General features: G+C 37.2%; 2 protein-coding genes across 2 annotated transcripts; both read right to left on the bottom strand.

The window, feature by feature from the left end:
• Window positions 1–211: 211 nt before the first annotated feature.
• LOC118801771 (G-protein coupled receptor family C group 6 member A-like) lies at window positions 212–7293 on the bottom strand (the record flags this gene model as incomplete). The annotated part of the gene is made up of 6 exons (XM_036562132.1): window positions 7142–7293; window positions 6753–7044; window positions 3697–4494; window positions 2667–2873; window positions 2266–2383; window positions 212–1120 (listed from the first exon to the last, which is right to left on the bottom strand). Coding segments are annotated over exons 1-6 (2476 nt in total), but the record flags the coding sequence as incomplete, so codon positions are not given.
• Window positions 7294–12466: 5173 nt separating this feature from the next.
• LOC118801772 (G-protein coupled receptor family C group 6 member A-like) lies at window positions 12467–19822 on the bottom strand (the record flags this gene model as incomplete). The annotated part of the gene is made up of 4 exons (XM_036562133.1): window positions 12467–13545; window positions 16836–16953; window positions 17044–17250; window positions 19025–19822. Coding segments are annotated over 4 exons (2202 nt in total), but the record flags the coding sequence as incomplete, so codon positions are not given.
• Between the last annotated feature and the right edge of the window lie 3298 nt (window positions 19823–23120).

The raw sequence follows: 23120 nt of genomic DNA, 5'->3' as shown, positions 1-23120 counted from the left end.
CAGATTTTCTAATCCAAACTAATCTAATCCAAATAGGGTCATAGACTCCTCCTTAATCTCAAACTTCTTCTTCTCCGATGCCTAAATGAGCTATTACTGCCTTCTGACAGATGCAGGCTGTTAATATCATAGTTAGACATTTCTGACTCTGCAATGCTAAATTGGCCCTGCATTATGTTGAGCGTGGATACTGACTCCCTTGGTGTCCTACAAATCACTCCAGAGTCTGAGTCATCTGTAAGAGGATCAACTGTGGGTTTTACTGCCTTCTTTGTTTCAGCCTTTTCTGAGAGGATCTTAAACCATTTTGGGGCAAAGTGGCAGAAGATGACTCCATAGTTGGAGACCATAATGCCAGAGATCTGGACGATGGGGCGTGATTCATATTGAGTGATAAAGATTGGAATAAAGCAAAGCCAAGCAAACAGATGGATGAGCATGCTGAAGATTATAGGATCAGTCTCGTTATCTCTCCCCTTGAAGGCCAGTCCAAAACACACCACAGCTAGTAAAGCAATGTAGACATGCATCGCACCAAAGCCATACATAGAGCCCTGAGTGCACAGACGGTTCAGAGTAAGTGACTGAGTTTTTGATTGTGTCTCCTCAACATTAACAGGATCAAATATCATCCAGAAGATACAGATGAGAGCTTGAATAGCAGTGAGGATTCCTATGATGACAAAGGGCTTATCAAACTTTCTTAGTTTGCGCTGCTTTGCAGGATTAGAGGACATTAACTCTAAGAATATGTGAAGGGCCTTAACCAGAATGCAGGACACACAGAGAGTGAACCCAAGACCATACATGATCTGCTGTGCTCTACAAAGATGGATGTTTGGGCTGCCTAAGAAAAGTATTACACCTCCAAAACTCACCATCAGGCCAAATTTCATCAGACACGAACTGACTAAGATGTCCTTTATGATGGGTTTTTCTCTGTGTAGAATGTAAAAGATAAATGAGAACACCAGCAGTAGTGCACCTATTACTGTTCCAATCATCACTACAATGGAATAAGCTGAAGACCACTCCAAAGACCAAATGTTCCATCTCTGACACTCCCTTGACCCTGGAAGAGACCAAGAACCTTCTGGACATTTTTGACAGGCAAGTTGATCTGTGGAGAGAAAGAAAGAGAAACATATATTCAAGTGAGGAATGTAGACAGAAATGTAATCTTAGAGTTTTTCTCCAATATTAGGCCAGCCCTTACATAACATACGAGACAAACGACCACAGGGGTACTTGTTGGTGATCATTTAGAAAGGTACAACTTGAAATCCTTTTTGAAATCTTCCAACTTTAAGTACTTTAACGCACTCTATCGACATCTAATTTTGTGTTTTCATCAAGGTTAAAGTTATTGATCCAACTACTTTTTAGCTTTTTCAAAGTCTCTCAGTGGTATGCAGAAAAGACTGGCTTTGCTTCCTGTACCCTTATACAGCAGAAATCAGCATATAATAATGATTCACAAAATTCAAAATATCGATTTAATACAATATATGTCCTACATCAGTGTTTAAGTTAACATGTCAAAGCTTCTATTGTAAAGTCAGAGCATTCAGACACCAAATCAAGGCTATACTAAATAATTAATTAAAATTAAATATAGATATTGAGTGAGAGAGGATGAAATATAATCACAGTTTAACAACTACAGCACCAAACTGTTTTCTGATAGTTTTACTTTGACGAAGGGAGTGCATGCTTCCGCAGCCCCAAGTGAATGCATTAGCCACAAACAAACACGCTAACCATGCTCATATGCACCTGCAAGGAGTGTGCTCGATCTCCTATGTTTGATTTTAAAGTAAACAGAAAGCAGTTGTGTGTGTGTGTGTGTTACTAGTACTGAATGACTTGGACAAAAAATTTCTTCCAATAGATGATCTCCCCTTTACAGCTGACACATTTGAATGCTTTTTCCAAGTTAAGCCCACATAACAATGATTGAGTAAATGAATAAATGATGAAGCAGGCAATGAATCTCTTCCATCAAATCAATCACATAAATCTGGTACTTCTCTGAAAGGACAACTTCGAATGCATGCTCTTTAATATCCTTTTGAAGAATGAAATTTACATGTCTAAAGTGAACAGCACTTGTTATGGAGGCTGTGAGTGCTTTACTGAATGGCCCATCCAATGGACTCTAGACATAGATATCAGTGACTAATGTAATGTGTTCTCAGGCACCACTGTTAGAACTGTAGTTGGGGAATGGCTTACTGATTTCACAAATGTAACTCTTTAACTTACCCGTCGCATTAGAATAGTATCCCTCACTACAGTTGGTACAGTCATAACAACAGGAGATTCTTGATATGTTCTTCTCTGTGCCGGGGGGACATGGCTCTGAACATCTGGACAAAGGCATCTGGAGGTAAAGAGAGAAGTTTTCTTTGGTTAAATGTTTAAGGTGCTCTGTTGTGCATACTTAGTGCGTACACATTTTGTATATATATAATTTGAGTTAATTAAATTATTTTTAATTAAATTAATAAAAGTAAAGTAAATGTAACGCTACATATTTCATTATGATAATGTTACTAACCAACATAACCACAATGAATTATATAATTACATTTAAATCATGTAGCAAAATATTTCTACACAGCTAACATTCTAGGCGCAGTGGAGCAAGAAAATATTTATCTCACCGTTTTATTGTTCCATGGAATTTTGCTGTCATCGACCTCAACTTCTTCATTCTTTATGAGGAATTTTCCCACCACCTCAGGTACTCTTACATCCCCATTCATTTTCCAACTAATGAGGTCATAAGCATTCTCAAAATCACCATATTGATTAAAGGAATATGTCTGGTTGTCCAAGGTAAACTTTATTTCACGAAGAATGTTCACAAGCTGAAAACGCAAAAATGCAGAAATTTTAAATAATGTCTATTCGTGTCATATACACAACAAATTTTGAAGTTGTAAAGGTGTATTTTCGGTTTGCTTTCTTTGCTCTTCACTGGTATCACTTGCGATTTTAATTGCAGAATTTGAAAAAAAAAACAAAACGATTTATTCTGAAAGTAGAATGGTTATTTTAAACAGTTATTTTAAACAAACTCTTTTGAAATACATTGTTTGCTATTTTATGTTATTAGCATAACAACTACAATCAAATAACAAGAAGTAGCTTTTGTTTTCTGTATCCTTAGTTGCTCACTGCTGTAAACTTGGCATGTGCACAGGTAATGGAATAATCGGTAAATCATTTCAAATGCCAGTATTCAAATACTGAAATCACAATTGTGGTATTCATTACACAGCATCTTACAGACCTATATACAGACCAACAGCGCAGTGAAATGCTTTTATGTGTTTAACCTTAATCTTTAAGCATAATCGGCTAACTATCCTAAATGACATTGTATCTTGGAGGACAAAAATATACCTGTACAGTAACCTTTTTCTGATGTGATACAGTGGGTAAAATATTTCCCTAGGCTATTTTTAAATAATAAAGCATTTTCAAGATGCTGCTAAAAACTCCTTTGGGAATTTACCCTGCTAAGCATACAACACAATATAATAATTTAATTACTACTTACCATGTTACTGTATTATGAGCAAGACCCTTGGTTAACTCAATAGCCATTCATCAACCTTTCACAAATTTAAATATCAAGATTTCTCAGAACTTTTGGAGACATCCTTTCTGTACATATATACATTTTACCTGCCACGGGAATAAGTTGGTATCTCCAGTGCAGGCAGTGTCATTACATTGAAGTAGTTTCCTGATGGCATGAGCTACAGCATACACTGCTACTCTCTGATTGTAGGCCTCCGTCAGGTCCACAGCGCGGAGCAGGTAGTCATCGTTTGCCTCCTGGGGGTCTGTCACGCTGCAAGCCAAAGGGGACGTGTGCTCCGACTGCTGACTACAGTTGAACCTCATTTGTTTGTACTCCCTGATAAAATCATTCCTCACTCCTGGGCCTAGCCTTAGATTCTTGAGGTAGTCTTCAAAACCTGGGATCTTTCCAGTGAGGAAGGTAAAGCCAAAGATTTCTCCCACCTTGTTAATGTCCTTCATCTTCATTAGGAAGCGTGTTGTAGACCAGGCATCACTGGCGATCCAGATTCGAGTAGTATTTGTCTTAATCATCTCTTCAAAGAGCATCTCCACATGTTCTGGTCTCAAAATGAGCAGCACAACTTTGGCAGTGGAGTTTCGGATTTCATTGGCCACTTCCTTGATAATTTGTTCAATATTTATGGAACCTAGGTAGTTTGGCACCACTTTCTGGAACTCCACACATATGTGTTCGTTTCCTGAATCAATCAGAAAGTTCTCCAGTGCAGGTTTTCCATAGTCATCATCAAGGGTCACCACTCCGACCCAGTCCCAGTTAAAGTACTTCATGAGCTTTGCCAGAGCCTTTGTCTGGTATACATCACTTGGAATGACACGGAAAAAGGATGCATAACGTGATTTGTCACTTAATGCGGGCGAAGAAGACGTGCAGCTAATCTGTTAAAAGAAACGTGAAATTAATAAATGAATAAAAATTCTAACAGATGGTCATGTTTATGTAATTTACAATTTTCATTCTTTTTTTTTAATTGCTACATAAAAGTGTAATACAGATATAAAAGCTGAAGTACAGATGCAAGTAGCAATAGCAGGTTCTAACTAGGGGTTACTTAGACATGTTATATTTACTGCATGGCGATGGCACTTTAAGCTTGATGTCAACTAGTCACTGATCACGTGATTATGACACTAATAACATGTCCATCTCCGAAAAGACAACAGGTGAGACAGTTGAAAAATAAAACATGAGAAAACAAGGAGAGCTGTAAGAGACAGACAGCTCCTAAGTTAAAAGGAAAAGAAAAGAGAGTTATAAATTGATCAGCTCTTCCTATTGTAACCTGACAGTAAGCTTTACTTTTTGGCTTTTCTTGTTTCTAACTCAGCCTTTGTTTGAGCATGCTGTTTCCAGCGTCCCCTTTGTCTGCCCTTTCCTGCCATTTTTTCATTCCCATTCATTGAGGTGTTTTTCCCATTTTTGACTGTGCTTCCTATGGAACACCAGTAACTCCTTGGACTGCCCCTCAGTACATTGGCAGTTTGAGCCTGGCTCTGAGCCACTTCAACCCCAATCTGCATAATAACTCCATCACCTCATTAGTTCATTTGGGACCCTTTCCAATGGGTTTTCCTCTCTGCACTTGGGTCTGTCTCCCTGCCATCCCATAACAGATCCAGGGCTTGTTGGAAAGGGCACATCACGCTTTTTGGAGTTTTTCTTTGTTATAATATTTCTCTGCCAATCTACAGTGTATCAAAGATCAGATATTGTACATTGGTAAGTCTGGTCATACGTCGTTAGAGAGAGAGGGCATAACGCCCATAATCCTGCAGTGTGAAGTGTAAAGTTGGATGTTCTTATTTTTGCAGAGTTATGGCACTCTAAATTTCTCTGGTTCTCCAGACCTCCACTGCAGGTGAACGTCTCGGAAAGGCCACCTAGTTTATGCCTGAGTTGAGTACAAATTTGCGAGATTCTGGAGTCTGTATCTCGGGTTCTCTGAAGGCTAGTAACGCGATCCAAGGATTGCTGGAAAGGACACATCACGCTCTACTCTGACCAGTCATGCTCTGAGTCCATTCATTTAGGAATACAATCATGTAATCATGTGTGACACATATCACACACTACTTGCAGAGGGAGGTGGCGGGGGATGGCTGAGACACCTGCCTCTTTGCTCCTTGATGTCTTATGTACGTGCAGACCTCATGCTGCCACCAGAGGGAGGCAGATGGCAGCCTCCCAATCTCAGTCAGGGCTATTATGAACACTCGGGTGCAAGACCTACCTAAGAAGCTCTCTTAAGTTACTCTCTGATACAAGACTGGCTTTTAATTTGTTTTGGTTATTTACCTTGTTGATTTATTTTTATTTAACCTTTACATTTATCATTGTAAAATAGTGTCTATAAACACTTTTCCTACACAATTTTTTGAACATTATTTATTCTTATGATTTTTTTTGTTCATATTTATAAGTGCAAATTTAAAAGGCATTGTGTGTATATATAAAGTATACATGTACTGAACGCATATTAAATAACAATAAAAGTTTCAGAGTACATGTTTCTCTAACTGTATTTGGAATGTAAAACAGATATAGTGATAAGATATGCCAGGGGGACTCCTGATGCCCTGACAGACTGAAAGCTGTTTTCTACATAATTCCAAAAACAAACAAACAAACAAACAAAAAAATGAACAAACATCTGCTCTGTATTTGTGTGTGGTACACCTCAACATTAGCTGAACACAGACACTGCAATAAATAACATCTGTGTTTACTCAAAGGCAAGTCGTTCCATTTGCAGTTTAGTTGGTAATATGATCTAATTTGCCCTAGCCACCTGTATGAAAAAAAAAAAAAAAAAAACTTGCAAAAATTATGTTGCAGGCTTACAAGCTTTTAGCTGGCATGTTTAGTCTTTGCTGAACCATCCAAATATTTGTTTACTTGAAAAGGATATTAATGTCTTACCACATTGGCTAGGCAGATATAGTAAGTTGGTGAAAAAAAAATATTTGTTTTTCCCTCTTTTGTTGAAATAGATTAACCTTCTAACTACTGAAACTGAAGGCTTTGTTGTCCTTTGTTGGTATTCATTTTTTGTTTTTATTTTTATATTAACATTAACATTACTTGGTTGATGGCATCTTGAAATATTTATTCAGACTGACCGTCAGTATTGCATTACCTGAGGAATCATGTAGAGACTGAGGAACTTGGCCACAGGAATAGATAGTTCAGAGTATCTTTCTCCAAAGAACACCTTCACAGATGAAATAAAGTCTGAGTAGTCAGAAAGGACTGGAAATGACCCATTAACAGAAAGCATGTGCTCCACACAGTGCAAGGCTTTGGTAGCGTATACACAAGAATCACACATCTGATATCCAAGCCGAATCCCAGGAAGAAATCCAGAGTCATTGATTGTTTCGATGGTGTGAATTGCAGCTAGATACTGTACAAATGGAATGAGATCAAAGCTGAAAAAGACAGAGAAGGAGAGCAGGTTAGTGTTGAAAAAGTGTTAAGCCGTAATTGACTGATATTTTTAAAAGGACACTAATCAAATATACTCACTCTGTGCAGGTATATTTATCTGGACGAATCCTTGCTGGAAGGTCTTTTACTTTGGAGTGAACCGATGCCAAAATCCCAAGCATAATGTCTCCAGGAGCATACGCCCCACATATGGACTCAGTATCATCAGAGCAGACCCCCAAACCCCACATTGCAGCTACCCACAATGCGCAAAAACACAGATGAGACAAACAGGGAGCCATGCTGTGCGTATGTAGTTGATCATGTATCTCAGTGAAGAATTGAATGGCACATTGAAAAAAAGGGGGAAGAATGTGGGAGAACAGGAAACACACAGCAAAAACCAGAAACCAACCATCTACAGTCTGCATGATAAGCAAGTCATGTGTATATTATGATCAGTGTTGTTTAAGATCTTTGCACGCTATGGACATATGGTCAGCTCCATAATTATTAATTATTATAAAATTATAAAATTAAAATGAAATTATGAAATAAAGTGAATCCAGAAACACTGCCACCTTCTCTGGGCCTGAGCTCATTGAAAATGAATAAAGTGGAGAAGTGACCTGTGGTCTGACAAATCAAAATTTGAAATTCTTTTTGGAAATCTGAAACTGGGCTGTATTTAGATCTTCCAGGTGGAAAGTGATCCAAGCGCACACAAAAAATGATTCAATGATCACAGAATAAAGCTTTTTACATGGCTATTGCAATTATTTGACCTAAAGCCCATTGAGATCCTCTAGGGTGAGCTAAAGAGCAAAAGGCCTTGGACCTGGGGGGGTTTCTCCAATTTTTCTTCGCCATTTTAGTAATTGCCAAATGTACCTGTTAGCTAGACCAAACTCCATCTCAGAGCACCTAAATTGGGAGGGTGGAGGCTGGCATTTGCTTCCTCTGAGACATGTGAAGCTAAACCACATCTTTCAAACTGCCAGCAACACAACCAGCTGAACAGGTTTGAAGAAGAATGCCAACTGCCAGTTCTGTCATGCTAGCTAATAGATGCCCATGTTGGCTAGCATTGCACTGAGTGATAAGAGGCAGATAGAGAGAGAGAATAATTGTGCTTCTCTGGACTCCCCCACCATGGATGGCTGTGGCATCACCAGGGTTCAAATAGCAATCTACAGATGATAGGGCTCACTGCTGTTATGTTAGTGGAGGCACAAAGTAGTACATGTAGGGGTGCTAATTATTGTGACAGTTTTGTGAACAATTTAACTAATTTTCTTACATTCAATTTAAACTAAAACATGCTTAAAGGTTTGATTTCTCCTATTTTGTCACAGTGAGATTGAGCTAATTATCCACAAAGACATTTTTGTGACCTTTCTTACACATTTTCATCAAAGGTGCCAATAATTATGCACTGAATGCATTAAATGTAGTCTCTTTATAGTCATATTTGCTTTTGTAGTCTGTTTGTAGTCATATTTGCTTTTAGAGTTTAGTGTACTAACAATATCTTTATTTATAGAGCATGTTTCATACCAGTGGCAGCTTAGAATGGCAGGGGATGAAGCTTAACAGTAATAGACAAAACTATGAATATTAATTTAAATCATATAAGACTATAACACAGATTAAAAAGATAAATACCAAAGATCAGTTTCATTTAAATAGATACTAAGGTAAAGAGATGTTTTTAAATGTTGTGAACTGAGCTCCACAGTTTAGAAGCAGAATAACAGAAAGAGTTTCTCCATGTTTTCTGTATTTTACAGAAGGTATTTGTAGAAGGTCAGTATCTGCAGATCTAAGATCATAAGCAGACAGACACTCTGTGATGTTTGCAGTGCTTTAAGGTCATTTAGAGCCTTAAAACTAGTAGCAGAACTTCCATCTCGAAAGATACAAGCAGCCAGTGCAGTTCTTTCAAAACAGAAGTGATACGAGCTCTCTGATTTGTCATTGTTAGGATCTGTGACCTAACAACATGAAAAATGTATGAATAAGTTTGAGATAGAAACGGCTGAACTACTTTACTGACTGTGTTTACATGTAGGGTAAAACAGCTCAGAGTCTAAAGTTACATGTAAGATTTATATTCATTTCTTTCCACAATTTTGTCACTACATTATATTTCAAGTATGTTAGCAATGTTAACCAGAAAGCACTTGTTTTTGAGTGAAGTGAAACTGAAAGTTGCTTTTAGATTCCTATCACAAATAACCAGCTATGAATGCATTTCCTAGTACTGATGGCTTAATTACTTAGCTTAGTTTGTTGTTTGTTTTTGTTTGTCAGGACTTGTTTGCTCAGTTAATATGATGGCAAAACATTAATATGAATTCTTCACTTTAATGTTGGAATGATCAAAAATGGACTGTAAATATAAAAATGAACTCGTGGAAATAAGCAGATACATTTGTTCAAGTTGAATAAACATTTTTTTTGGGACAAAAAGTCAAATACGGTGAATAAAACTCTTCATCAGTACCAACTTCACAAACACTTTTAAGCAACTTTTTACACTGTAGAAGATGTAAAATCTTTGAGGACTGAAAGTTGCATTGCGTTCTGGTCAGAAGTTTATCTGAAAATCAAATGATGACAGATTATCACTACAAACATCTGACAAAAACAGGTTTTGTATTCACAGGAAAGGTCTGTACATGTAAGTTAAGAAAAGCCTGTCACCATGCCAAACTTTGTCACATACTCACACTGCTGCCTGTATAATGTAAGGTCTTCTTAAGTATCGGTTTGTTTTTAGTTTATTAAGTGTATTCTTAGCACTATTAACTCAGACTACCTTCATTCTAAGACTTTGTACTTTATGTGTGATCAGAGTAAAATTCAGTGACATTCCTGAGAATTCGGAAATTCAGTGTCCTGTTTTACAGTAAATGTCTCCATCTGCTGACTGAAGGTGAAACAGCCTGCACAGCTTACTGGAGAATGGAACAGAATGTGGGTTTGCTCAAAAATGACTTTAAGCTATCTAGACTGAATAAAGATCTGCCACTATCCAGTTCAGTTACAGCTAAATATCAGCATTGACCTACCATATTGTCAGACTGTAAGACAATGCCTTAAACAGTACTGTACACTAATGCTGGCCAAATGATAAAGTATAACAATGTATAATGGCAAGATAAGTCTTATCCTGACAGTATGGCAGTTAATTCTGTAGGAAGTGGGGGTTGTTTAGACAGAGTGCCTTAGTGGCTTAGTGTTCAAATACTGGTCAAAATGGATTAACAAATCACTGCTCCGTGTTTTTATTAGCATTTCACATACTGTTCCAAGTTTTTTGGAATTGTATTTGTGTGTGAGTAACATATTTTCATGAATGTAAATGTCTTTCATACCTGAGCTTAAATGCAATAAATATAATGATTTGTTTTGAGTAATGAAAAATCCTTAGTTATCTTAAAATTGATGGTGTTTTGGAAATGGCATTTAGAAATTAACCCTTTAAAAGGCCAGAGTCCACTGCCGGCCCAAAACAGCTCAGCCAGTTTGCTTTAAATACCTGTAATTACTGAATAATAAGCCTGTGATTTTAAGGGGTCAAACTCCTTTATGAGATCTTTATTTGAAAGTATTGGTAGTGATTGGCTTATAGGCACTAGTCGCACAGCATATTTCACCCAGAAAGTGTGACCTGCTTTATCACTTTACATTATCTACCGCTCAATTTATTTTGGTTTAAAGGCAAGTGCTGGTTTTAAAGGGAGGTGCTTATATACTGGTAACAAACTCTACATGCGCAATATCTGGTAACCTCAGCTGTGTGAACTGTAAATGGACAATTTATAATAATGTGAATGTACCACACACATAATCCGATTAAAACCAGCATTAAAGGGGGTCCATCTCTGTAAATACTTATGTTTGTAACATATTGCAAGAAAAGTTAACCATAATGCCCCCCTCCACACATACACCACTAAACACACTTTCAACTTGTGTGCTGATACTACAGCTCAAACCTTGTGTTTCTATGAAAACTTTGTGTATCTAGGTAACTTTGACTAAAAATATTGGCAACTTTTTTGTAATTCAGAGTTTTATTTTTATATAAAAAGTATAACAATTAAACAATAACAATTCATATAACAATAAAAAATAGACAGCCATGTACACACATGGGAACAGATTACAAACAGCTTTTTATACATAAGAATATAAACAAAATAATAAATAACAACGTCAAAAAAAGGAAAAATTGCTTAGTCTTGGAGTCTGTTAAGTGCAGTTAAAGAGTCTCTACAGAGTAGTCGGTTTTGTCTTATTAATGCTCGATCAATAACAGAATGTAGCCCTTGAGATTGAGAAACTGTCCATGCTGAACCAATAAAACATATTTTGATAATAGATTTTTAAAAACATTAAATGTGCTGTTCCACATTCTGTCACTGTAGTCTAGTTCACTACAGCACAGCATTTCCCAACTCCAGTCCAGGTCAGTAGCACTAAGAGGGCTATGGCACTCGTGCCTGCTGTAATTCACTAGAATAATAATGAACATCATTTTGCGATCATTGTGATCATTTTAGGGAAAAGTAATTTCAATATTTTGAAAAGATAAAAAAAGTAGAACCATGTCACAGAACATACAGTATGTTGACACAAATAATGTACAAATTTGTTTCTCAGACCATAAAATCCAAGTGACAAATACTATTTTGGATTCCATACACATGTTTAAGAAATACTGTCTTGGTTTATCAAACTGTATAGAGTTTACATAAAAAAAAAAACCTTATTACTATTATTAAAAGGGTATTAAGTTTGTGTCTGTAAAATCCTTGTAGATATACTCTATAAGAGTATATTTTTATAACTTTTGTTTGGATATCATTTTTGCTCATAGTGTTACACTAAATGAAGTTCATGGGGCATATTTAGTAAGGTTTTACTGAAGATATTGGTTCTTTATAGAACAATAAACACGCAAAGAACCATTTGCTTGCCTAAAGGATCACCTACAGAGCACTGCTAGTAGCCTGTTAATGAAGTAATGTTTTTTTTTTTTATTATTATTATTTGAGGGTCCCATTTCACAGGGAAAGATTTTAACCCTTTGTAATTCAGTTCCAAGGGGCAATGTGACACTCAAAAACAAGGAGTAGGGGTAAAAATAAGAAATGGGATTAGGAATGGGATTGCATGGTGAAATAAGATTGATGGAGAATGTGTTGTATATGGTTCTGTTCAATGTCAAAAATAGAATAACCCTTTTTGGTGCTATATAGAACCATATACATAACATTCTCCATCAATCTGCAGAACCATTTCACCATGCAAAAAACCATTTAAGTATGCATTGTTCTATATTCCACTATTGTCTTTACTAAAGAACACCTGAAGAAGCATCTTTTTAAAAAGTATCTTATAGCGGCAGAGGAGTTAGAGACTCCTCGGTCGTTGACTTCTTGGCTTCCGATGCCTAAATGCGGCAAAACCATTTTCTGAGAGTTGCGAGCTGTTCCTATCCCAGTCGGACGTTTCTGACTCTGTAATGCTGAGTCGGGTTTGTGATATAGTGAGTATTGATATAGTTTCCGCTGGGGTCCTACAAACGACCCCAGAGTCATGGTCATCTGTAAGAGAATCAACTGGGGGTTTAACTGCCTTCAATGTCTCAGACTTTTCTGAGAGGATCTTAAACCATTTTGGGGCAAAGTGGCAGAAGATGACTCCATAGTTGGAGACCATAATGCCAGAGATCTGGACGATGGGGCGTGATTCATATTGAGTGATGAAGACTGGAATAAAGCAGAACCAGGCAAACAGATGGATGAGCATGCTGAAGACTATAGGATCAGTCTCATTGTCTCTCCCCTTGAAGGCCAGTCCAAAACACACCACAGCTAGTAAAGCAATGTAGACATGCATCGCACCAAAGCCATACATAGAGCCCTGAGTGCACAGACGGTTCAGAGTAAGTAACTGAGTTTTTGATTGTGTCTCCTTAACATTAACAGGATCAAATATCATCCAGAAGATACAGATGAGAGCTTGAATTATAGTGAGGAGCCCTATGATGACAAAAGGCTTATCTAGTCTTCTCAGCGTGCGCCGTCTGTCTGGGTTAAAGGCCATATAGGCTAAGAATATGTGAAGGGCCTTAACCAGAATGCAGGACACACAGAGAGTGAACCCAAGACCATACATGATCTGTTGAGCTCTACAAACATGGATGTTTGGGCTGCCTAAGAAAAGTATTACACCTCCAAAACTCACCATCAGGCCAAATTTCATCAGACATGAAGTGACTAAGATGTCCTTTATGATGGGTTTTTCTCTGTGTAGAATGAAAAAGATAAATGAGAACACCAGCAGTAGTGCACCTATTACTGTTCCAATCATCACTACAATGGAATAAGCTGAAGACCACTCCAAAAACCAAATGTTCCATCTCTGACACTCCCTTGACCGTGGAAGAGACCAGGAGCCTTCTGGACATTTTTTACAGGCAGGCTGATCTGTGAAGAGAAAGAAAGAGAAACATTTAAACATCAGACGGGGGAACATAAACGGTATTTTCTTCTTAGGTTAGGTTTTTCTCAATGTCAAACATGCTGCTGTAGGTCTCCCTTGTTGCATAATGGCTGAAAACCTGTAGCTACATAGTCTTCTAACATTTAAGACAGAACTACTACAAGGGAGTAATTGTTTTATCCCCAGGGAACACCTAGCATAATGGACTGTTTAACAGGACATTTCAGACTAACCCGAAATAATAACCTGTGGGTTTTGCTTGTGGATGCTTCAACCACTCTAACAGTAATTTTTCCAGTAAGTAGCCAATATGGATAAATTATATCTTCTACAATGTTTCCAAATGTTTGGTCACGCAACAAACCACACACACACACAGCTGATTAACCAGTACATTTAAAAGACAAGTTTTGATCTGTTTGGACTAAGTACATGGTTACAGAGGGGTTACAAGAGTGGTGCTGTAAAGAGATATATATATATATATATAATAGTTGGGGTTGGCTACAAATCATTTGATCGGAAAGAACGCAGGAACATGAAAAATGAATTTGTTTCTGATATTGTTAAATTTCACTTTGTGAAAAACAAGTAATCTTGTTTTTGAATTTGCAAATTTTACAAAGGAATTCTTCTCACACATGTGAAAATGACATTTTACTATTTAAAGTTAATTTCTTGTCACAATTGCATTTTTACGAGTTGAAATTTTATATGTATTAGTGATTTGATATCATGTGTATATGTTCCACAATTGTTGTTTACTTTTTGTTATCTCTTTCTCTGCACATTTTATGTGGCATAGCGCTGTTACCGCCCAGTTTTATGAATCTGGCCCACTGTGTTTCATAAGGCTTGTGTGATCTAAATAGCACTATACATACAAAATAAATCAGCCATACTATTTTGATAATTAAATAATTTAAATATGGACTACAGTGTGATCAAGTTTTGCAATCAACTGTTCTTCCTAGCAATAGCACTCACACATACTATTTAACATTATGGTTCTGTCTCCAATCTGATTTGCCACAAAAGAGAAAATTTTCACAGTGGAAATCTGCAGCTTGGTATCTCTCACAGCTACACTGAAGAAGCATTTATGTTCAGAAAAGCATGCAAAGCCAGTTTCTGACTCTGTAAAAGTGCAGTCCACACAACATCAGGGGACAGGCCATCACACTTACAGGAGATAAGTGCTCTACTTAATCTATGTGCCCAGACACAGAACAAAAGCTCTCAATTAGCAGGTGCTGCTCTGAATTAACAGGGAGAAAGGAAGTAAGCCGTACTTCCCACTCCATGAATCAGATGCAGATCTCATGGACTCATGAGCAGATGGTAACGATGTGATGAGATGTGAATCAGCTCTACATCTGAACAGATCAGTTACCTGGTTGAGCTACTGGAGAGCATGAATCAGACTCCAGCCCTGATGAGCACAAGCCTCTGCTCATAAAACACTCTTGATTCAACTCATCAGATAATTAGCAAGCCCTTCATGAATTGAATTCAGATCATTAGATCAGGGAGAACACTAATCTCAACAGAGCTGTGGCCTGGAAGGAACCTTGTTTGACATCAACTGTTCTTATACTGCTCGATACCAGTCATGGGGGTAAGCACTTTATACATATATATAGTCCTCCAAATATATATCAGCACGCTTGATAAACATGAGCAAAAGTGGCTATAAAAAAACATTCTCTGCTCCTTATCCTTCTTATCTTTCATTCACCATATTAACAAAATTGTAACCTTTACTTGAAGTACAATGATTGTTCATTTAATACTTTATGCAGCTGCCCTTTGCAAAGATAACAGCTCTGAGTCTTCTCCTGTAATGCTTAATGAGACTGGAGAACAAATGGCAAAGGATCCAAGAACATTCCTCCATACAGAATCTGTCCAGAACCTTCAGATTCTGAGTTCCACACTGTGGACTCTCCTCTTCAGCTCTTTCCACAGGTTTAGGTCAGGGGACTGGGGTGGCCATGATAAAACCTTGATTCTGTGATCAGTGAACCATTTTTGTGTTGATTTTGAGGTGTGCTTTGGATATTGTCCTCCTGAAAGATCCAACCACAGCACAGTTTAGGTTTCCTGGCTGAGGCAGTCAGGTTTTAATTTTATTTCTGCTGGTACTTGATGGAGTCTGTGATACCATGTATCCATATAAATTGTCCAGGTGCATTAAAAGAAAAACAGCCCCACATCATCACAGATCCACCACCATACTTCACAGCTAGGATGAGGTACTTTTCTGCCTATCTTTGTGTCTACACCAAACTCACTCCTGGTGTTTTTTGCCAAGAAGATCTATTTTGGTCTCACATGACTGAGGTCTCCCCACAGAGCTCCAATCAGTGCTCACAGTCACCTGAATGCTATAAAGTCCAGGCTTTTAGCTTAGAGATTTTGTGAAGTATTGCTTTTTCTTTTGAGAGCTACTGAGCATTTTGTCTGTTTGCCTTTTGTCTGTTTACGATCTTGCTTGGAACTTGACTTTGCTTTTTGCTCTTCAGATCTGGTTGCCTGGTTTTGCGATGATTGTTTTTTGTTTGTTTGTTAGCCTTTTTGGAGTTGATCCTTGTCTGTTCTATGACATTAAGCTTTGCCCAATCCTTTGATAATACAGCCTCATTTTTCACTTTTTACCATGAGCATCTGACTGGGTTGTTCAAGTTACACAGTTATATTTCACTCCTAAAAATTTTTCAGCTGTTGCATACACAGATTTCAGAAAAAAAAAAAAAAAAAATCATAGTAAGATTTAGGTTTTTTTCTTTCAATTATTTAATGTAAAAGAAAGCTTTTATTTTACTTGTTAATATTTTGAATGAATGATCAAAAGGCTGTTTTTATATGGCACCTTTTACAACAGGCGTTGTCACAAAGCAACTTTACAGAAAATCTGGGTCCGGAAAAACTCCCTAAAAGCAAAAAGACAATACACTGAGAGGAACCAGGCCCAAAAAGGTAGCCGGACCTTCTCTTGTCAACACCAAATAGCAAAACGAAAAAACACAAGAGCAAAATGAACAGAGGGCAAAATTTTACAACTAAAATATGAATTAATTTATATTAAGTAAAATATTGAGCATAAAAAAGAAAAAACAAACCAGCCTGTCATTAGACAGGACTATTTAGACCAATTATAACCAATGACTACTGTTAAAAACCTAGCAGAGTAAAGTAGTAAAGAGTAAAAGTTTTGCTCATGTTTACTAGAGGTGCTAAAATTTGTGGAGAGATCTGTATATAATTTACTCACCTGTCTCATTAGAATAGTATCCCTCACTACAGTTAGCACAGTCATAACAACAGGAGATTTTTGATATGTTCTTCTCTGTGCCTGGAGGACATGGCTCTGAACATCTGGACAAGGGCACCTGGATGAAAAGAGAGAGGTTTTGATGGGCATTAATGCTTTAGATAATGCTAATGCACAACAGTACAGACAGCATTTAATTTATTCTCACCGTGTTGTTGGTCCATGGGATTTTGCGCTCGTCAATCTCAACTTCACCATTCTTTATGAGAAATCTTCCCACCACATCAGGCTCTCTTTCATCACCACTCTTTTTCCACATTATGAGGTCATAACCATTTTCAAAATCCCCATACTGATTAAAGGTGTATGTCTTACTGTCCAAAGTGAAGTTCACTTTACGAAGAATGTCCACAAGCTGAAAATATACATATAAAAGTATAAACACATCTTAATAAATGACAAAACAAATTTTGCCATACACTGTCACCACACGTTAACATATAATTGCTCTAAAGGTACGAGCAAAACTAAGTCTTATAGCCTCAGGAAAGTCTGTAATTGATGTGCCAAAGTCAAGTCAGGTCAACTCAGCTTTTTGACCGAGGCTTCAAGTGTCTACCACTATCTCTCATCTCTCTCTACATTTATATAAATTATAGTTGATACGGTGCAGGGGTCGTGGCAGAAAGGTAGACTCTGCAAAATATTTTCAGGACCAAACTGAGCACTTGAAAAAATTACATGGCACATCTTATTAACAAAAAACTACAAAAAGTATTTCAGTGACTTTATTTTCCTAAACTTGAACCAGCACTGCTTCTGTGGCAAACCACTGTTGTGGCTTATCCAGTCATATGCATTTATGTAAATTGCTTAGCTGAAGGCCACTCATAAGGACAATGGACCTTATTTCACCAATATCTTCCTAAGTTTCTTCTTAAATATGTTTTTGCAAAAGGTTTTAAGATAAAGTCTATGTCAGATTGATGATGTGTTCTCAAACCGCAGAACTGTTCACACCTTTGTTCTCTTCAGTGTGCATAGGTTCCCAAAAAAAATCCTAAAGAAGAAATTTCTTTTTAAGAATGATTGGTAAAAGAGGTCCAGTGACTACAGGGCTAGATATCAGATCAAAAGGAGAATATTTTCACATATTTTTCTAGATTTTTTATTTTATTTTATTTACAATTTTATGTTGAATATTAAAACAACATGATTAGTTAGAAAAAAAGGAAGTTTATAATAAAAATTGTTAAAAAATACAAATGAACAGATATGCAAACTTAAATCAGCCGTGTCTGCGTCATTTCTGAGAAAGAAAAATGTAAGTATTTAATTAAAAAGTTTACATGATTTGCAATTGAAACATTATACTTAGATTTATCAGTAATAAGTTTACGCGGTTGTCACAGTAAACATGTTGTCTGCTTGATGATTTCTTTGTCTTTCGTTCATTGTGCTGTCTCCCTCCAGCAGAGCCAAATGATATAAAATAGTCCACCTGATGATGTGTTAACTTTTAACCATTAGTAACTTAATAAGTTATCATATTGTAATCATATTGTCAGCTGAATGCATGGTTTTTAGGACAGAGGCTTGATTTGTTATGAGGTAAATCGAGTGGAGGGGTGAAAGCAGTTGTGTCCCCTCAGTAAACTTTTTTGCTCCCTTTTGATTCTGTCACAGGGATTGACAGCCAAAAGTGTGTAGATCAGGCTGGAAACGTGCATCAATCTATGCTCATTTTTGCATGAAAATTCTGTTTTATTCATCACTACTCAACGTGAATTTCCAAGTACGTCCATTTTAAGATCAAATCTGTGCATGCAAATCTTTTAAAAATTTGGCCCCTTGTCTCAGCTTTGACTCGGACTCACCTCTAGCGGTCTTGACAACAACACTCTATTCTAGAGTCGTTCATACTAACGCATAGCAGACACAGCAGCACAAATCAGTAAGCCACTTATTTGTTTTGTTATTTGAAATTTCTGTCGTTACATTGATTTCAGTCCAAGTCGCTCATCTACAGTCCTCACCTCTGCGTCAGAGAGAGTAATAATTCCTCTACAGTAGCCAGCTTTTACTGTTTTCTGTTATCAATATTACAACCAACAATAACTTGCAAGACCAGCTTTGTGTTCTTATCATCACAGATTTTGCTGTATTAACACACAACATATCAATTTTACCTGCCACGGCAATAAGTTGGCAGCTCCAGAGCAGGCAGTGTCGTTGCATTTAAGAAGTTTCCTGATGGCATGAGCTGCAGCATACACTGCTACTCTCTGACTGTAGGCCTCCATCAGATGCACAGCATGGAGCAGGTAGTCATCATTCGCCTCTAAAGGATCTGTCACACTACAGGCCAAAGGGGACGTGTGCTCCGACTGCTGACTGCAGTTGAACCTCAACTGTTTGTACTCCCTTATGAAATCATTCCTCACTCCTGGGCTTATCGTCAGATTCTTGAGGAAGTCTTCAAAACCTGGAATGATCCCTGTGACAAAGTCAAAGCCAAAGATGTCTCCAACCTTATTTATGTCCTTCATCTTCATTACAAAGCGTGCTGTAGACCAGGCATCACTGGCGATCCAGATTCGAGTAGTATTTGTCTTAATCATCTCTTTAAAGAGCATCTCCACATGTTCTGGTCTCAAAATGAGCAGCACAACTTTGGCAGTGGAGTTTCGGATTTTCTCAGCCACCTCTTTGATGCGCTTGTCAATATTTAAGGAACCTAAGTAATTTGGTAACACTTCCTGGAAATGCACACATATGTTTTCTTTTTCTGAATCGGACAGAAAATGCTGCAGAGCAGGTTCTCCGTATTCATCGTCTATCGTCACCACTCCAACCCAGTCCCAGTTAAAGTGCTTCATGAGCTTTGCCAGAGCCTTTGTCTGGTATATATCACTTGGAATGACACGGAAAAAGGATGCATAACGTGATTTGTCACTCAATGCTGGTGAAGAAGATGTGCAGCTGATCTGTTAAGAGAAAGATGAAGTGGAATTAATCTGTGTGTAATTCAATATTGTCTTCTGATATAACACATAAAGTGCTGAAAATCTTAACACAGATGAAATTAGCAGTGCTGGGTCTTCACACTGAACATTTAACAGGACATAAAGTAGGTTTAAACTCTGCATTACATTTGGTGAAAGTTATAGTTCTTCTCTTTGTGTTAGCATGCCCAGATTAGTGACAGTTAAATGATGAACGTCAAAATTGGTATTTTTTATTTTCACAAGCAGCCTGAATAAAAATGAAGACAAAAAGATAAAAGACCGAAGTGATCACCAAAAATTATATTTGCCCTCCAACTTTTTGCCCTCAACTGCTCAAATATAGTTAGAATATTAAAGCTTTATGAATAAGTAAACCAAAAACACCAAATGATACCTACAAATGACCTTACAAAATATTTGAAATGGATTTGAAATTCAATTTTAAAACTGGCCAATCAAAATCTCAGTTTATCAATTAATTATATCCTGCACAAACTCAAACACCTAGCTACAGTTTTTAGTGTTGAATCTACAAGTTTCCAATCACTTTGTTAGGAGAAGTATTATAGAGTTAATTTTGTGCTAAAATGTTTGAGAGAAGATTATGATATTTGAGAGAGGAACGTTACAGTTTGAGAGGACAGTGGTTTTCTGAGCGTGCAGCTAATTAACATGAATGCACTTGTCAACATGAACTGCGCAATTAAACATCTTCAGATTTGCTCAACAAAACACTTTTCATTCGAAACTTAAAAATCTGCACAACAGTGCCTTTCCCTTTCAGAACTCATACGTGCAAAACACTCTGGATTCACTCAAAACACTGAAAACTTGCTCAGTAGCACTTTCAAAACTCATATGTGCATGCAATTAATTTGTTCTCCCAACTCCACAGCTCCCTCTTAAGTTTCACATCTGCAATTGTGGATGTTTTTTAATGTGACCAAATCGCTGTTTGATAGTGGTGTGTCAATGATACAGCCTTGATAACTTATTTCAGTCATCTTGATAACTAGCTATAGCATTACTTGCCTAATATAACTAGCTAACTGTCTTGAGTACTTAGCTAGCGTTTGCTAATGTCGCTAATTTAACTAGCTAACCATCAGGCTTTTTAACTTTATCGAACCCAAACACAGGTTATTATTATACCAGTCTCTTGTATGATGCTTTGTACTCTCTCTAGATTCGGCATTGTGATCTTTGCTCGGGTTGATGGACTTTCAAGAAAAATAAGTCGATTGTTTACATTTTCTCCAAATAACAAAAAAGCTTGCACAGCCCACATTATGGAAAATCTAATTTTCGAGTTTTATGTAGTGTGTAAACACTATTAATGTTTCAAAACATGTAGCTAATTCATTCCTCAGTCTACATATTAAAGCTAAGCTGCAAAAACAGCCTGATTGTGGTAGCAGGAAAACCAATGCATTTACATAAATCCACATATTCAGCCTACAATAGATTAGCCCCACCCAATCACTTATTTTTGAATGAGGCGCAATGTATCGCAGCCAATCAGAACAGAGACTATTTACATATCTTAAAGACACATTTTACAAAGACACAAATTCACAAATCATCATTGTTTTACAGGATGAAGGAGTGAATATGGTCATATAAAATGATTTATGACTGTTTTGGTACTTAAACCCACACAAATGTCATGAAAAGTTCCAAGAAAAGCGTAGGATACAGGCACTTTAATTTTTATCTTCTTTTGTAGAACCTCTATCTTCATGCTGCTGACAACAACAGAGCTGAAACTGCTTTTGGGTTTTTCATGGATGGAGTACACAGATCCATCAAGGTAATTATAAAATATTTCATGTCAAAATTTCAAATTTGAAATAATTTCGACTTGATGGTCCTTTGTAATTAGTGCCTCATTTGAGTAATATTTTCAAGGGGTGTGCAGACTGTGGGATGGAAAATGTGGACATTGCCCAGTGCATGTTCAGAGTCAGAGGAACAGGACGTGGCAGCTTCATTGCAGGTCCCATTGTCCACAACAAAAAGTAAAGGATGGTACTATCTAATCATTTCTTTGCCAGAATGAGATTAAATGTAAATTTGCTACACTTAACAGTACAGCATTATCTAAAGCAAGGATGGGGAACTCTGATCTTGGTGGGCCTAATTCCTGTATAATTTAGGGAACAATTACCTTTTTATATTATTATTTTTTAATTTATTTAACTGTGCTAGCACTTAGTTCCCCATATCTAAAGCCCAGTGTCTTAAACTGTAAAATGATTGCTGTTGTGCAGTGCCTTTGTGCTATTCTAAATATATCGTTTCTGTCACACAAGAACCTCGTGTCTCCTTTTTAACAATTTGAAAACTCCAGTTAGCCTTTGAATTGTGTGAACATTTTATGATAAATGGAACAAAGTTAAAACCTGAATAAATGAGTGGGAAACTTTACTGCATAATATAATTGTGCAGTTAACATCTGAGCATGATCACTGGCGTGTATAAAAATAGTCACCAGATCTCAACCCAGTTGAACACCTATGAGAAATTTTGAATGTATTGGACAGTGTCCTTCACCACCATCATCAAACACCAACTGAGGGAAGATCTTTTGGAAGAAATGCATTTAATCTTTGGGTACAAATCCAGAGAATTGCAGACTCTATGCTAAGGCACTTTGAAGCTGTTCTGGAGGCTCACCATAGACCCAACACCTTACTAGGATGCCTTGTTTTTTGTTTGTCATCTGTATATATTTAAAACATTGTTTTGCCAGATCATATTTTGCCCTAAACTAGGGTGGAACAATAGTGGAGGGATCTGTGGCATGCTGTGACCAGCAAGTACTACCTGGTTCTTCACAACTTGGCTGAGGAGGGATTTCTTGACACAGCAAATGATAGTCACATTTTCTGTGCCCACTATTGTGTTTCTGTCCTGCCTCAGAGCTGATTTGCTGTTTGTCACAGACACCTGGAACAACCACTCCATCCGCACAAAGGGAAATTTAACAGCTAATCAGTTCTGGTATATAGGAATGATCCAAACCCCTGCGCCAGAGCCACACTCACCTATGAAAAGGCAAGTGTTTTTTATGTATTTCAAATTCATTTTTTATGTACAAATTATTTGTGGTTTATGTTCCAATCATTTACCGATCAGAAATTGACTAATCTGTAACGACACAGCTTTTTTAGAGTAGGAGTGCTGATTTAGGATCAGATTCCTCTCTAATTTACTTTAGCTGTGTCCACAACTGTGCCCTATTCACTATATAGTGCACTATTTTGGGGTTCCACCA

The sequence above is a fragment of the Colossoma macropomum genome, unplaced genomic scaffold (assembly GCF_904425465.1).
Source record: "Colossoma macropomum unplaced genomic scaffold, Colossoma_macropomum, whole genome shotgun sequence".
NCBI lineage: Eukaryota > Metazoa > Chordata > Actinopteri > Characiformes > Serrasalmidae > Colossoma > Colossoma macropomum.
Note: the sequence above shows the minus strand (reverse complement) of the source record. Positions and strands in the feature narration are given on the sequence as shown.